At 41.2% G+C, this 15,714-nt stretch overlaps 2 protein-coding genes across 4 annotated transcripts; both read left to right on the forward strand.

The window, feature by feature from the left end:
• The first annotated feature begins 601 nt into the window (after window positions 1-601).
• zc3h14 (zinc finger CCCH-type containing 14) lies at window positions 602-5,442 on the forward strand. Of its 3 annotated transcripts, none has more exons than XM_079215631.1 (17): window positions 602-713; window positions 1,067-1,109; window positions 1,221-1,335; window positions 1,519-1,559; window positions 1,668-1,842; window positions 1,977-2,298; window positions 2,390-2,556; window positions 2,838-2,938; window positions 3,032-3,190; window positions 3,351-3,428; window positions 3,614-3,770; window positions 3,857-4,062; window positions 4,159-4,297; window positions 4,389-4,528; window positions 4,682-4,764; window positions 4,927-5,033; window positions 5,238-5,442. In XM_079215631.1, exons 1-17 carry the CDS (start codon window positions 678-680, stop codon window positions 5,239-5,241), a joined length of 2,073 nt encoding a protein of 690 aa, XP_079071757.1. In that variant the 5' UTR covers window positions 602-677; the 3' UTR covers window positions 5,242-5,442. The 3 variants fall into 3 exon arrangements, with proteins under 3 accessions (XP_079071757.1, XP_079071759.1, XP_079071758.1); XM_079215633.1 differs by having other exon boundaries at window positions 3,671-3,770; XM_079215632.1 differs by having other exon boundaries at window positions 2,393-2,556.
• A 4,961-nt stretch (window positions 5,443-10,403) lies between these two features.
• batf (basic leucine zipper transcription factor, ATF-like) lies at window positions 10,404-14,882 on the forward strand (the record flags this gene model as incomplete). The annotated part of the gene is made up of 3 exons (XM_079215402.1): window positions 10,404-10,466; window positions 11,467-11,571; window positions 14,682-14,882. 3 exons carry the CDS (start codon window positions 10,404-10,406, stop codon window positions 14,880-14,882), a joined length of 369 nt encoding a protein of 122 aa, XP_079071528.1.
• Between the last annotated feature and the right edge of the window lie 832 nt (window positions 14,883-15,714).

The following is a 15,714-nucleotide window of genomic DNA, read 5'->3' on the forward strand; positions in this document are numbered from 1 at the left end:
TATGTGAAGCATACACGTGTACAGTGATAATTAATCCACAGAGGATCTAGCAAGTGGTGACTTTTGTAAAGTCGTAATGTATATATATATATATATATATATATATATATATATATATATATATATATATATATGTATATATATATAGATAGATATAGATATAGATATAGATATATATATAGATATAGATATATCTATCTATATATATATCTCTATATATCTATATATCTATCTATATATCTATAGATATATATATATATATCTATATATATACAGAGAGAGAAAGATATATATATATTTCATCTATTGCATTTTGTGGATTTAGACATATATTGTTATTTTTTTTTTGTGATTCCTTCTGCGTTGTGTGCAGTGCAGCGGAGGAGCTTGATACTTTCTTTTTCAATATCTTACTGTAATGTGCTATTAATTTACACGTCAAAACGATAGCCATGAAACTAAAACTGCCGAAAGAAAAAAAAACTATCATAGACCGTCTTTAAAAAATAAAAAGATAAATTGTTGTGTCCTTGTTTTGTCCCTGGTCGGCTTCCTTCGTCGGTCACCTGACGTCACAGTTGTCTCCGTTGGTTAGCTAGTTGTTGGTTAGCGGTGAAGCTAGAGCAGCAATCGCTTCTTTTTTTTTATAACGTATTTACTTGAGTTAAACAACAACCATGGAAATCGGAACAGAGATAAGCAAGAAAATAAGAGTGGGTAGCATTGCATGCTGAATATGACGTATTTAAACGGACCTATGGCCTGGTTACTGTTTGACTACCGCATATGCTAGCTAGCTTATGCTAGCTAGTTACGAATATACGCATGCGAGCGTTAACGGACAGGTTTTGTTTCTCAAGGCCGGTGGCGGTGGAGGGGTTGCTCCATCAATTGGTAACGTGTCCGGCAGGCTGGCTGGACAGACATGTTGACAGCTTTTTGTTTGTGAAAGGAAACTTCTGTCGTAATGATCCGCGGCGCTTCTTTATCATTTGTTAGCTTTTGTCTGTGAATATGTTCAGCTCGCTCTATAATAACACCTCACTGTACTTTTGGTCTGTTTCAGGCGGCTATCAAGGGCAAGCTTCAAGAGCTCGGTGCATATGTTGGTAAGTGAACAGGATTCACGCTGAGTCGTCCTGGATGTGAGCTTCTTGATACTCAGATCACATGCATTTACATGCAATAATTTACGTGTTTCCTCTCTTTACTGACTTCAGATGAAGAACTTCCTGACTATATTATGGTGATGGTTGCAAACAAGAAAACCTCTCAACAGATGTCTGACGATCTCTCCCTTTTCCTTGGAAACAACACTTTTAAATTCACAGTGTGGTACGATGAAAAGAGCCAAACGTGTATATTCCTGTCTTATTCAATTCCACTCTGTTGTTTGTCTGGTAACATGCAAAAGAAGCAAGAACCGTCCTTCACCCCTTGACCCTTTTCAGTTATTCATCTCAACACTACTAGGATACCAGTTCTAGGCATTAACATGTTTTTTTTTTGTTTTTTTAGGCTACAGGGTGTCCTTGAGAAGTTAAGATCTGTTGCAGTCGGTAAGTCAGGGATAGCTGTTTTATACTTTATGAAGGCACATGACTTGTAGTTTTAGCGTCTTTACACAAAGCTCATCCTTTCTTTGCTTTCCTACACTGTTGTTGCAGAGCCCGCATCCCTAAGTGGAAATCCGATCCAGTCTGACGATGATATTTTGGCCGGGAAGAACCGGTCCTCTGTAAGCGAGGACAGCAGAGCTGAGGAGTTGAAGGTGCTGACGGTGTCCAGCTCCCGCTCTGATAAGACTGAAGCGCGCGTGTCTAGTTCCGCTCATGAAAGCAGGTGCTTAATGCAATGCTGGAATTCTGTTTTTGTCCTCATGTGCTGACATTTAATGTTTGCTGTTCATTTTCTTTAACGGCACACATGACAGACCTTGCAAATGTACAAACTTGTATACCTCTGTCTGTTATCAGGAGAAGTAGCTTGGAGAAGAGTTCCTCTCGACTTACCTCCACAGTTAAGCCCCTCATGGAGCTGCTCCCCTTAGATGCGGTTCTTGATATCAAGCCAGAGATGGATGATGACCTCATCGCCGAGGATCCTGTAGAGATGGGAACCAACCATGGTCGAACCCGCGGAGCATCTAGTAGACCCACAGCTGAAATCTACAGACCGGGTCAGAGCAAGTTTACAACATTAAGTTCTGCAGAAACGTGTCGGTCGTCTGAAGGAACCTCTCAGTCCAGGCAGCAGGACAGCAGAAGCAGCAGAACCTCCAGAACCGGATCCAGCAGGGTACTGGGACTTGAGGAATGTGTTCAGCAACTTTCTGTGGACATGGTGCCACACAGGATCCATAATGTCAATGATCTTCGTCTTTGTTCAGCAGCAGGAGGAGTTGTCACGGAAGCGTAAGGCGCCGGTAGCGAGTTCAGTGGTGCGAGTGAACCGAGCGGCAGATGAGGACAGCGACGACATGGAAGAGGAAGATGCAGGATATGGAGGCAGAGGCCTTTCTAGTAGAGTGTCCTTACCCTCCAAACCTGAACGCAAGTCAGTGTTAACGTCTCATGTGATATTTTATAACATTTTGTGGTATACATTATTGAATTAGAGGGTCCACAAGAACTGTAAATCAGTGTTAATAACTACAATTATGTAGCAAATGTGATTTGTCCAAAGTATTTGCATTCAGTTAGAACCCATATTTTACACTGCAGTAGTTATCATATAAGACCTCCGTTACAATCCAGCACTGATCAATCTTTTTGAATGATCAGACAGCTGAAAGTCTTTGCTGAACTTTAACATGACTGTGGTGTCTATGGTTTCAGGCCCACTCTCCCTCCAGCCAAGCAAGCCAACAGGAATCTGATACTGAAGGCCATCTCTGAGGCTCAAGACTCAATCACCAAAACTACAACCTACCCTTCAAGTATGTTTAATGAGTTGCCATGAACATTGTTTTATTACTGCAGTCAACTTAAGCAGTTGCTGTTATCCCTAACATTGCCCTTTTTAACCCCAGTACCACAGAGGAAGACTGTTCCTGTTGCCCCTCGTACTCGTATGGCCAACAGTGAGGAGATGACTGCAGCCATCCAGCTGGTCCAGGAGCACCTCCACAGCCTGACCCCCAGGGTCCAGACCTACACCTCTGCAGACCTACCTCCTTCCAGAACCCATGGTAGGTGAAGAGTAGAGCTGGTGCAGATGGTGTGCCTTTTCCTATACACTGCTTTAAACAATCTGTTGCCTGAAAGTCAGAATCCCAGTGAGCTAAACTAATAAACAAATGTAAAATAATCAGTATTTGATGATGACTCTACTGACGTTTTTCCTGCCAGCTCCAGTGAGATCTTTAGCTTCTCGCCTTCAGTTGGACTTGGTGGAGCGCAATGAAGGAGAAGAGCAGAGTGACTATGGTGAGGCTTTCATGAGTGCTTTTATGGGGCATCTTTAGACATGCGCTACAATAAAAAGTTTCTCTTTTTTGTTCCTACTGCGGACATGTGAAAGTAGTATCTAATTATAAATATCCCAGAAGATGCCGACTAGATTGTCGTTAGTTATGCATTAGACTGCGACGTTTGCGTTTGGGATTTTTTAGGTCCTGAGGTCGCTGAAGGCAGTGATACAAAGCCGTTTGATACCCGCTCCTTTATAGTGAGCCGACCGCAGCTGGGAGAGTCTTCAACCAAAAGCCAGCATCCTCCTCAGGTCAAAGGGGACATCCAGTCTGCTGTACCACGCACTGTCCAGGCCAGGTACACACCCACGCACGCACACACACTTTATGAATATATTTGCCGCTCTTTTCATTTATACATGAGCCTTTTTATTTTCACACCAGTAAGGAGAGGGGTGACTCTGCAAGCCCCAAGTTCATAGTGACACTGGATGGGGTACCGAGCCCGCTGGGGAATCTCGCAGAGTCCGAGATGGAGCTGGATTACGTGAGACCACCCTCAAAGGTCACCGAGGCGACCGTCCCCGTCAACAGGGAGTCCAAAGTCAGCATCCTTCACAGACTACAGGGGAGACTCGCATCCTCAGAAGGTGTGGTGTCTTGTCAGCGTAATTCCTTACTGCAAGAATAATAATGTAATCTCTTACATTTCAAATGTTACATTACTTCCTGTCATCTTTTGACAGATGATATGATGGAAGTTGAGGAGGCGGAAGAGTGTGCCATCTCTTTAAAGAAACGGAAGGTGACTGAGCGCTGCAGGTTCTGGCCGGTCTGTAAAAGTGGAGACGAGTGTTTGTACCATCACCCTACAACACAGTGCAAGTGAGTATCTCTGTTAATATACAATAATATAGTTTTTATGGCTCGCCAATTACTAAATAAGTTTTCATGATTCCCATTTGTTTCTCAAAAGGACTTTTCCCACTTGCAAGTTTGGGGATAAATGCCTTTTTGTGCATCCCAATTGTAAATACGATGCCAGGTGCACCAAGCCAGACTGTCCCTTCACTCATGTCAGCCGAAGAAGCCCAGCTGCTGCTCCGCCCAGGCCAGGTACTCTCTCGTTACATCTGTGACTCGGCACAAACTGTTCCGACAACTATGACACAAACTAAGATTTGTACGAGTGTATTTAGGTTCCACGACTAAAGCAACAACATAAAGGGGATGTGGAGATCTTCTAATTTGAACTCTTTGTGTTTACAGCAGTGCAGCCGGTGCAAACCACTAGTGTGTGCCGCTTCTTCCCAGAGTGCAAGAAGATGGACTGTCCATTTTATCACCCCAAGGTAAAACATTTGAAAGTGTGGATGTGGTGCTCTGATCTGTAATGGTAATTTTAATAAATGCGTTTCATGGATAACTGCTTATATGTGAAAGCTGCAGTTTCTTTTGCGCTCTTCTTTTGTCGAGAAGACAATTTTCTAAATTGTAGTTTCTCTCATCCACAGTCTTGTCGCTTTGCGGCTCAGTGTAAGCGAGCTGGATGTACCTTCTACCACCCGACAACAACTGTGCCTCCGAGACACGCCCTGAAGTGGACAAAAACACAGAGCAGGTGAGCAGATGAGGTCATTTTAAATTCCGTATGGTTGAAATGTTTAGCTTGTTAACAAACAGTATCCCTTGCATTAAATAATCTAACTAATATACTAATGACCCAACCAAACATTTTATAAAATATAAATGAATAAAAACATCATTTAAGTAGCATTATCATACCTTTTTTGTATGCACTAATTGCTGTTTTACTCTCTCACAGCTAATAAAGTCCAGGGAGTCTTGATGGAAGTTTGATACATTTGAAGCTACGGAGGATGTTCGCCATCTGTGTCTATTGATTTTCATGCTTCAACTGTTGTTTCATTTCGTTTTAATGTTTTGTTTGGGTTCATTTTTAAATGAATTGTTTTGTAAGATGAAAAGGTTTTTGCTCTCTCGGGATATTAAAATACTCAACAGTGAACTTTAAACTTATGTCATCTAGTCATTTATTTTCTTTTCTTTATAAAGAGCTGCAGACACTCCTTTTGACTTCCTTTTCGTACGCGAATGAAAGATTGTTTAACTCTTTTCTTTTTTATCTTTATTTTATGCAGCAAAGCGTTAACTAAATACACAAATAATAAACTCTGTCACACGGTCTAAAAACTATATGCTCCCATGCCTAATGCAGCTCTTTGTTTTGCACCTGCTCCCGTCATGTCATCAACAGAAGGAAGGATCGTCAATCATTAACATAAATGCCTTTCATTATATTGTACATATCTTAGTTCCTGGCCAATGAGCATAATTCAGAAATTAAATTATTAATATTCCCAAAATTCCAATTAAAATATATATATATATATATATATATATATACTTGTGACTCCTACAGTTTGCAAATCAGGATAGTTGTTGGCTGTTTCGTGTTCTACTGAATGGATAAGATCTGGTACAAGTCCCTTGCAGATGGCAAAGCAGAGAACATAAAACCAAACTGTACAATTATCAGTACAGTTTGGTTTTACAAGAAAACATTGTACATGGAACTTATTTTCCGCTAAGCTTAAAGATGTAATGTTAACATGAACCCTTTTGTGGTGTTTTAGTGTGGGACCCACTTTAATTTGTTATCAAAAGAAAAATTATACTAATTATTTTCCAAACTCAGACTCATTGGCCTTGGCTCATTTTATGTAAAGAACATTAATCAGAACACATTTCCAATGCAACATTGCTGATAAATTCAAGCACCAACTTTCATATTCCCGCACACATTTTTGCCCCTGTCTTTACAGGAACCAGTCTTTATTTGCTCATACTCTATCCAAGCTGCAAATTGGGGGCGGGACACAATACATATAGCTTTACCCATGTGGTTCCTGATCACAACTAATCAAGGTGGCCTATGTATTCTCTGTTCAGAGGGCCTTGCAATTGCTTTTGGAACAGAAAGAAACTTTTGATGATGATGGAGAGGAAGAGGTTTCAGAATGTGAGGATCACATTTATGAAAATTCAGAGTCTGACAGTGACTTTGAAGAAGAGGATGAGATTGAGCGTCAGCTAGTTTCAAAATGAAGACGAGCACCAGGACAACCCGTCAGCAGCTAGCAAGGGAAGAAATATGGATGTTCAAATCTCAGGGTTCTATGCTCTAACTTCAGGGTTCTATACTCTGACCTCAGAGTTCTATGCTCTGAGCTGAGGGTTCTACACAGAACGGGCCGGTCAACTCTTCCAGGTTTGTGTGTCTTATGTGCCAAAGAAAGGCAGGAATGTGATACTCATGAGTACTAGGAGAATATGTGGCCAGGAGCATCACTCATATCTTGATTATGATTGATTTTATTTTTTTATTACATTTTATAAATAAAATAAATGTATTGCCCTGTGTACAAGGGAGACTGGACAGATAGGTGAACTGCAGATGAGCCATTACAATATTATGAGACTTTATATGTAAAAGTGTGATTCAAGCGGGCATAATAAGCTAATTATCTTATTATTATTCCTCTCTGCAGCTGCAGTTATATTTTTCTACCACCAGAAGCCGCTGCAGCGTCCTCCATGATGACGTCACGTTAGTCCAAGTCAAAAGCCCTATGGTAGTTTCTTTTCCTCGCCGGGTGCGGTGGCGCGCGCCTGTAATCCAAGTTACTGGGAGGCTGAGTCTGGCGGAGCGTTTGAGCTCAGGAGTTCTGAGCTGCAGCGGACTATGCCGATCGGGTGTCCGCACTAAGTTCGGTATCGATATGGTGCTCCTTGGGGAGCCCGGGACCACCAGGTCGTCTAAGGAGGGGTGCATCGGCCCAGGCCGGAAACGGAGCAGGTTAAAGCCCCCGTGCCGCTCAGTAGTGGGATCGCGCCTGTGAATAGACGCTGTAGTGCAGCCTGAGTAATACAGCGGGACCCAGATTCTTTTACTCATTTTACAAACTACTGGTTACAATTTACAACACACATTACATGTTTACACCACACAGCAGCTTTATCCGTGTTTCTTTATCTTCTTATTCACGTGAAAAAGCCTCACAGACCAGCTGTTCTGAGTGTCATACACTGCCTCCACCTGGAGGACACCTGCAACTACAACAATACTTTTCATGAGGTAGGTGACGCTAACAAACTACTAGAGGAGGATTTTAATCAAACTGTCGGTTCAATTACACTGTAGTCAGGCTTTCACAGTGCTTTAATGTCGATAGTGCATCCTACTAATGCACTGTAACAGCAATGTTTTCATATTGGCTGTGTATGTTTAAAAAAAGACTGTTTTTATAGGTTTATTAATATTAGCAACAGATATAAATGTATCAGTACCATTGTATTTTGTTATACCTGAACATTGTGCTTGTCCCCACTGCCTTCCCTTGAACAAAGATGTGGTCATTCACAATTAGACTGAACTATCAGATGTTTCCAGCAGCTGGTGCCATCAAAGTGTTGCTCTTAATCCACGATTTTAGGATTTGTCTTTATTTGTGACAGAGTTTCAGATCATACAATGGATCATGTGTGGACTAAACATGCAGTTGGTGAGGAAGTATTGCCTCAAACTGATACAAACAACATTCTTCCACATCAGAAATGTTCCTGTCGTAAATCATTTTAAAACAAAGAGTAACAACCCAAAGTAACCCGAACCACCAAGGGTGGAAAAATCCTGCTAAATAGAGCCAGGTGACATTTGCGGTTGACTATGCCAGTGGCATTATATTGGCCATTATTACAGCATTAGTTTGCAAAGTAACCAAACTATATATCTGCAATTGAATTCAAGTTAGTTTATGTCAGCATCATACTTAGGACTGCATGTATATCTCCTGAATATAGCTTGCAAAAATGCAGATTTAGAAAAAAAACCTCAACTTTTTACAGACTGGACTTTACTGACTCATGAATGACCTTTGCTTTGAAGTGACTACTGTGTTCAGTGGATTTAAACTCACAACATGTGTCGACTATGCCGGTGTTATTCTTACGGTCATCAGCCTCGACACGATTCTTCACTTTCCCTCAATAATTTAGTGCTTATTAGAAACCTCCCACAGTCATTTCCAAAGAAGCGACACCACAAAGGAGGGCATCTCAGTTTGCTATCTCAATAAATCGCCCTTCGGGGGTTTTTCCAAGTAAGCGGGCCTGAAGAAGAAGAGAGACTACTGTTGACAGCAGCTGATAATGTTAATTTTAACTGTACTCATGAGCCATCCCCTCTACTAAATTTGACTTTTATATGAATGTGAGTGAGATGTTTGATAAGCTGCTATCAGGCCTGTTTTGTAAGGTCTCACTGCCTCTATGGGCTCGATTGAGCTCTTGCTTTAAAAAGGAACAAAAAGCTCCCTTTGTTTGAATAATCTCCAGAAGGAATAGCTACCTACAGGTCACTGGAAACCTTCCTCATTCCGATAACAAATAAATAAATGATTCTTCTTTATAATTTTTTTTTAAATGATTAAAATCCTTTGAACATTTATGAGATTGTATGCTTTATTACTTTTAATTTCCGAGGCGCTCAAGACTTGTCATATCCACCTTATGGTCTCTAAGGTTCAGAAATGAACTCATCCAAAGACATAGACTTGTTTTTGTTTTTCCATATTTGTGCCGTATTGCGTTTGTGCTCATGGTTTAACCAGAATTTGACATAATCAGCTTTTCTCCTCTTTCTTTTCTTTTTTTCAGCCTCAACTCTTTTGGACAGCGTTAAATGCCAAGTATTAGAAATGTCTGCCTGTGCCCAAGCTCTTCAAAATTCCTGTGATGGTAGAACATGTTTTTGTGTGGGAGGGCTGTTCTGCCAAGCAAAGCTGTTTTGGTCCTGATTCTTTTTTTTTTGCTCACAAGAAAATCTTGTCCTTGCATCACCAAATGCTACCTCGTGATGGGGGTAAACAAGAAAGTAATACAAGAAATCACGAATGCAGCTTTGCATGACTTTTTAACGTTGATGCCACGCCACCTTGTACGCAATTGGTGAATATTTAACCTCCTCAAAATTTGCATTTTCTGAAAGATTCCCCACATTTCTTCACTACATCACGGAGACATTTAGAGTGAAAGGTAAGGTGGTTTGGGGCGCCCAGATCCCTCGACGCCGTCTCACCTTATTGCAGCTGGCGAGCAAAAAAATGTGATGCACTTCTGGAAACTACCATGAAGTGTAAAGTGTAAATACTCAGTCATCCATGTGGAGTTTTAGGATGTGCTGCCTCTTGAGAATTTGCTCGAAACATATAAAAAAAAAAGAGGAAGAGGGAATGCCCATGATGTCTAATACACTTAATCACACATGAAAAACAAGTTTCAGCAAAGTCAATATCAGGTCTTTTAGAAAGTTTCTTTTATTTTGATTCTGCTGCTACCAAACATTAAGCTCGACATACATTTTTTTTATTTTTACATTTAGTCGGCTAGGTAGTTACTAAACTGGTAATATCCACCACATTCATATTTAAATTATAACATAATCCCCAAATATGTTATTTTTCTGGAGTTTACAAGATTACCTTATGTCCTTTAACTTTCCATCAGACATGTGACTTCCAGTCTAATGCAACTTACCCAGATTCTTACCAGAAGCCACATCACATACAGCTAATTAGGCAGACAGATAGTCTCACAGTGTGTGTGTGTGTGTGTGTGTGTGTGTGTGTGTGTGTGTCAGAGAACGAGAGAGAGAGCGAAAGGGGGAGAGAGAGATAAAGCGAGAGAGTGCGAGCGAGAGAGTGAAAGAGAAGGAGGAGTGACAGAAAGGGAAAGAAAAGAGGGAAGAAATAGACTCATTAAGCCAAGTTCTTCTTAGCACTCGTTCTGCTACACAGAGTCTCTCTCTCTTTCTCTCTCTCACACACACACACACAAAACACACACACATACTAAAGAATACAAAGCAGAAGTGGACAAAGACACACGGTTTCAGTCGCCGCGGTTGGCTATGGCTCAGGGCTCTGACAGCAATGACACAAGTTACAAGTCCCCATCACCTGGAAGCAGGCCGGTAAGTGTGCTCTTCCACCTACTCTCTCAGTAATGTACCCCGTTTACTTGTTTACATCCTATTTACACTGAAGATCCATTGATTAAATACAAATCCTGTGAATTAAACGCTACGTATTTCTTCTAAATGTGTGATTGGATGCTGTGTATGATGCATATTTAGTGGGCAGCCACACAGCCTCTCAAAGAGGGACTAGTTATTCGGTCTTCGTTGGCTTTTTTTTCACAGTTTCTCAGAAGTGTTTCACATGCACACATGGGCTGCAGCCATGACTCGCCTCGAGTGTAGGCTTTCGTGAATTGCAAAATGTATCACTCGTCCAAGTTGTGGGACTCCTTTGTTTTAGCAAGTAACTCAAACTGTGAAAGATTGCAGAGCTGTCAGGAACAAGCAGCGTGTTAAACACTGTATGATTACTGTACGCGTCTCTGCACGTGAGACTTGCTACACATGTGCCAGTCCCTTGCACACTGCTGCTCATTCTCTTGCTCTAGCATTGTGGAAATACAATGTTTTATACAAGTTACATGCTGGGAGCCTCACTTGTATGTGGATAAAATAATCTCCAGCTGCATCCGTTGTGTTGGGGCTTTTCCAGCAAAGGCTTTAACGGACAATTCAGAAGACGTTAGAGAATGAATTAGTAATCTCTTTGATGTACAACTGACTCTGCATTTTGGAATGGATTAGTTATTACGATACCAAGACAATCGAGTGTTCAGGACATGAAACAGGGTGTGCGTTGTACCCAACCGATGACTCAGCCTCTCCCCGACCCTGCCCTTCTTCACATTAGGTGTAAAGTTTAGCCATCTTCTGTCAAACTGTCATTGAAACAGACGACGCCTCCATTTCACACACGAACCCAACAACAGCAACAGCCAGTGACACGATCAGTCTGCTCTTCACTTTCTCAGGTTCAGGAACATCTCCCTCAGTTTTCCACTTGATGTTTATGTTACTGCACACAAGTTAACTGTCGACATTTGTGTGTTATCAGAGCTCATCGGATGATGCAAAGAAGGTGATGAGGAGAGAGAAGAACCGGATCGCTGCTCAGAAGAGCAGGATGAGGCAAACTCAGAAAGCTGACAGCCTGCACTTGGTGAGGAGGCTTCTCTTTGCAATATACACCATACTCTTAAACTATATCTTACTCAAAAGCAGTGCAATGTTGACTGTTCCTTGATAAAGTATTGCACATATTAAGCAAAGATGGAAAAGTGGAGGATTTCTCTGGATACACAACCCTTATTTCATAGATGCTATATGACTATATAGGTGCATACTGAAGGATGTTGAGCAGCATTCATTTGGATGTTTCTGCACCTGTAAGGCTTTTGCCAACTGATCAATTGATCAACAGCCTCTGAGAATGGCTTTGCACTATATTTACGAAACGCTACCTGACCATGTGGCGATGTGTCATGGCTCCTGTCGGGCTGCCCACTTGGACGCCGCTCTGAGTGTTTGAAGAAGCTTAAGGAATAAATTAGCACGTGTGGGCAATCACTTTTGCAGCATAATCCAGCACCAGAAATTGCAGCGCTGAATGTGACAACAGAAGGCCACTTTGTCCGTTGCCCCCATTATTCTTTTTATACAGCTAATTCTGTGTGACGGTTGGTAGTCGGTGTCGCTTCAGCTTTTACTTGTTTGACTTGAAACAAGATGACTCTTTTACTGAACTAAAACATCAAAATAGAACACCGGACTTTCTCAGATCTTCTTTTGCAACAGCTCCAGGAACACAATGACCTCTCAGCTGATGATGCAATTATCTGATGGATCCGTTACAACCTGCAATAACTCTACATGCTATCACATGCTGAGGACTTATCCACATATCTGTGGGACTTCCTCGTTCAAGTTCAAGCCGACTTTATTTGTGTTGTATTGCACTCACAGCAGCTGTTTCTGTGAACTTGAATTCGATAAACTTAAGAGAGTTTGACCTTCAGAAAACCCACGCTAGTAGATAAGGAGTTTTGAATACATGAGAACCCCCATGTGAAGTGTAAAACATCATCTCTTTCAAGTCTGTCAGTCACAGAGAGCACCAGGGGACCACAGAACTGAATTTGTGGTTTTTCTGTCATCGTCTCGCTAGATAAACAGGAAGGTGAATTTTCCCTCTCGATGACACCGCGGCTTATTTCCTGTTTCTTCAGTAGTATTTTTTCTTCTTCTGTGTAAATTTTATACCGTGGGCAGGAGGGGAGAAAAAGGCAGTCACTTCTTGTAAAGCGCTGATAGCAGTGGGCTGTATTTAGCTAAGTGACGCAAGTACATGGGGTTTGCCCAAAGGTGCTGTGACAGTAAGGACCCACAGCTCAGTGTTCTAATCTTTCGGCCATGGTGTGATGACCTTTTCATTAACCAAGTGGAAGGTCTCACCCCCCCCCCTGCTATTCCCACACCAAAAGTTTTTTTTTCTCGCAAGCACAGTTTGCTCTACTTTTTGGAAAATGTACTTTCGTCATCTAACTTTTAAGATTGTGGTACTTTGTGAGCTGCAGGCAATTTCTGTTTCATTCAGTATTCATAGGGTTGATGTTGGAGGACAATGCACTTAATAAACGGTTTAAAATACTTTTACATTGCAATAAAGTAGCTCAGGAAAAGTTAGGCATGCTGTAGATTTGTAATGTGTTTTTATTAACTCATTAATTTCTGTATGGAAAGGAAAACAATTGTAACAGAAAGTTACGCGTTCCTTTGCGACAGTGGAAATACTTTTATTACTTATGTTCTGTTTTTCTGGTAATGCAAAACAATAATATACAATGTGCCATGGTGTCAATATTGCAGGGTCACCACAGGTGTAATTAATAACATGAATTATGGCCCTGTTCCATTAAGGTGCGCAGGGTCCTGGGAGTGTGCATCATGGCTTACTGGAATGGCTGTGATACACTCAGTAGAATAAAACAATAATGAATTTATTTAATCAGTTACTGTGTTTACCCTGCTACTGTAAAAGTGTCTGCTGTGTAAAAGGCTTCAACCTGCTGGTTGTAAGCTAACTGGACATAAATACAATGTGTAAGAGCCATAATAGACTTTGATAAGATGTGTTTAGTGATTTATAAATGTGTTGAAATGCTCCTTTAAGTTACGTTACTGACTACGTCAGAGCCTATATCCCTCAGTTGAGGTTAATCAGTCTGCGGAGCAAGACAGTTTTTTGATCGTTGTGCCAAGTTGAGCACTGAATGATTCTTTTATCTTTATTTTTTGTTGAGTAAACTTTTAAAATGGAGTTACTGCCTCTGAAGACTCATTACACGTCAAACTCATTGCCCACACACAGACTGTAACAGTAGTGGTAATAGGGATTACCGGACGGGGACAAGATTTCCGCTACACAATGTTTTAGCCTTTTAACCAATTCAAAAATACATTTTGACCCATTTTACTGCCAAATATTTTCCAAAGACTACAAAAATTGTATTTACTCTTCAGTCTTCAAGTAGCATGCGTGCAAATTATTAAAATGTTTTTGCAGAATTTGCATGTGATAGACTCATATTGAACATCATGTCTCCAGTACAGTAGTGAGTCAAGGACTGAAGCTAGCTCGCTAATATCCATACAATGGCAATGCTAATAATGCTTATTATTCATAGTTTATAAAGTTCACCAGCATGATCATGTTTGCTAGTGAGCACAAAGTACTGAAGCTGATTGGAAAGACATTAGTTTTACAGGTATTTATTTCATCATAAAGCAACATGTTGCACAGATTCAAACTTTGGCCAGAAGATGGAACCAGACGAAAAGTTAGTCAGAGGAGCACCAAAGTTACGTGTTATGCTAAAGGTGCATGTGTAGACCAAATGTACTGGCACGCCATCTAGAGGTTATTGTGGAGATATTTAACTCAAAACCACAAATGTCAGCCTCATCATAGTGCTAGATTAAAAGTCAGGGGATCATCAAAGTCTAAGATTCAAGCTCTGTTAATCTATAATCAGTCTGGACCGAAGCTGTGAACCAACCGAAAGACAGACAGACAGCAAATACATTTAAATAAAGTAACATGTCCAGGGGTCAAATATACTTTAATTTGTGGTTAAAACATTAACATATGCAACTAATAATTGTATGGAAACAGGATATAATACTGCGTTCATGTCCTTTGTGCTCCTAACCTCACAGTAAAACCTGCTTGCGTCACTCCTAAACAAACATGTTGTCCCTGTGTGTTGGCAGGAGAGTGAGAACCTGGTGAAGGAGAACGCTGCCCTGAGGAAGGAGGTGAAGCAGCTGACTGAGGAGGCCAAGTATCTGTCCTCCGTGCTGAGCAGCCATGAACCCCAGTGCACTGGCCTGGCTCCTCAGACCCCCGACCTCCTTTACCCTCCTCACCACAGCAGCTACCACCACATCACTGTGCCACACTACCAGCACTGAGGGCGGCCGAGGGTGTGCTTTCAACTGACGACTGACCTCAAAGGAGAGAAAGACTGACTGGAAATCTGTCTATTTATGTTAATCCTTGTTCTAAAACATGAACAGTAATATGACCAGCCAGTACGTCTGCCAAACAATGACAGTGCGGACCCCGTGCTGTCACAAGCAGTGTTCAAAACTATTTATTTTTGCATGTGTTCATCTCTTTGCTTTCATCTGATCTGTATGTGAACTTAAATGGCTCAATGAGTATAGTTATCAACCAGTCTATGTTTACATTGGGGGAAAAATAACAACCTACTGTTTGTTCAGGTGACTCAGGCAGTACGGTGTTTTTGTAAAATGTTTAGTGTCATTGAGAGCCTCTTTTGTCACCTTGCCATGTTTTACTTTCACGTGTTTATGAATGTGTTTTAAAGTGTAAATGTAGATCGATAATGCTCAGGAGATTTTGACAGATTTGATTGTGGACAAAGAGAATGTAAAGTCGAGATCCTAAAAAAAAAAAAAAAAAAAAAAAGGCTTCGATGTATACCATAAAAGATACCTCTGTCCAGTGAGGAATGGGCATTCAACAGGTCTCGACTGGTGTACTGGTGACAATGCTGATGTGGGACAAGACCCAAATATATATTTATTAAATGTGAAGCCTTTTAGGTGATAATATCTGACCTCCATATGGTTGTTATTCATGCCTTCCTGCAGTGTTTGTCTTTGTCTGGCCAGCAGAGTGTGTGAAGTATGCACTGGTGCTGATAACAGGGGACACGTGACAACACGTCTTCATGTGTTATTGCTCTGAGTGAATCCCTAGATGGCACTGTTCACCAGC

Source organism: Taurulus bubalis, assembly GCF_910589615.1.
Source record: "Taurulus bubalis genome assembly, chromosome: 3".
In the NCBI taxonomy this organism is placed as follows: domain Eukaryota; kingdom Metazoa; phylum Chordata; class Actinopteri; order Perciformes; family Cottidae; genus Taurulus; species Taurulus bubalis.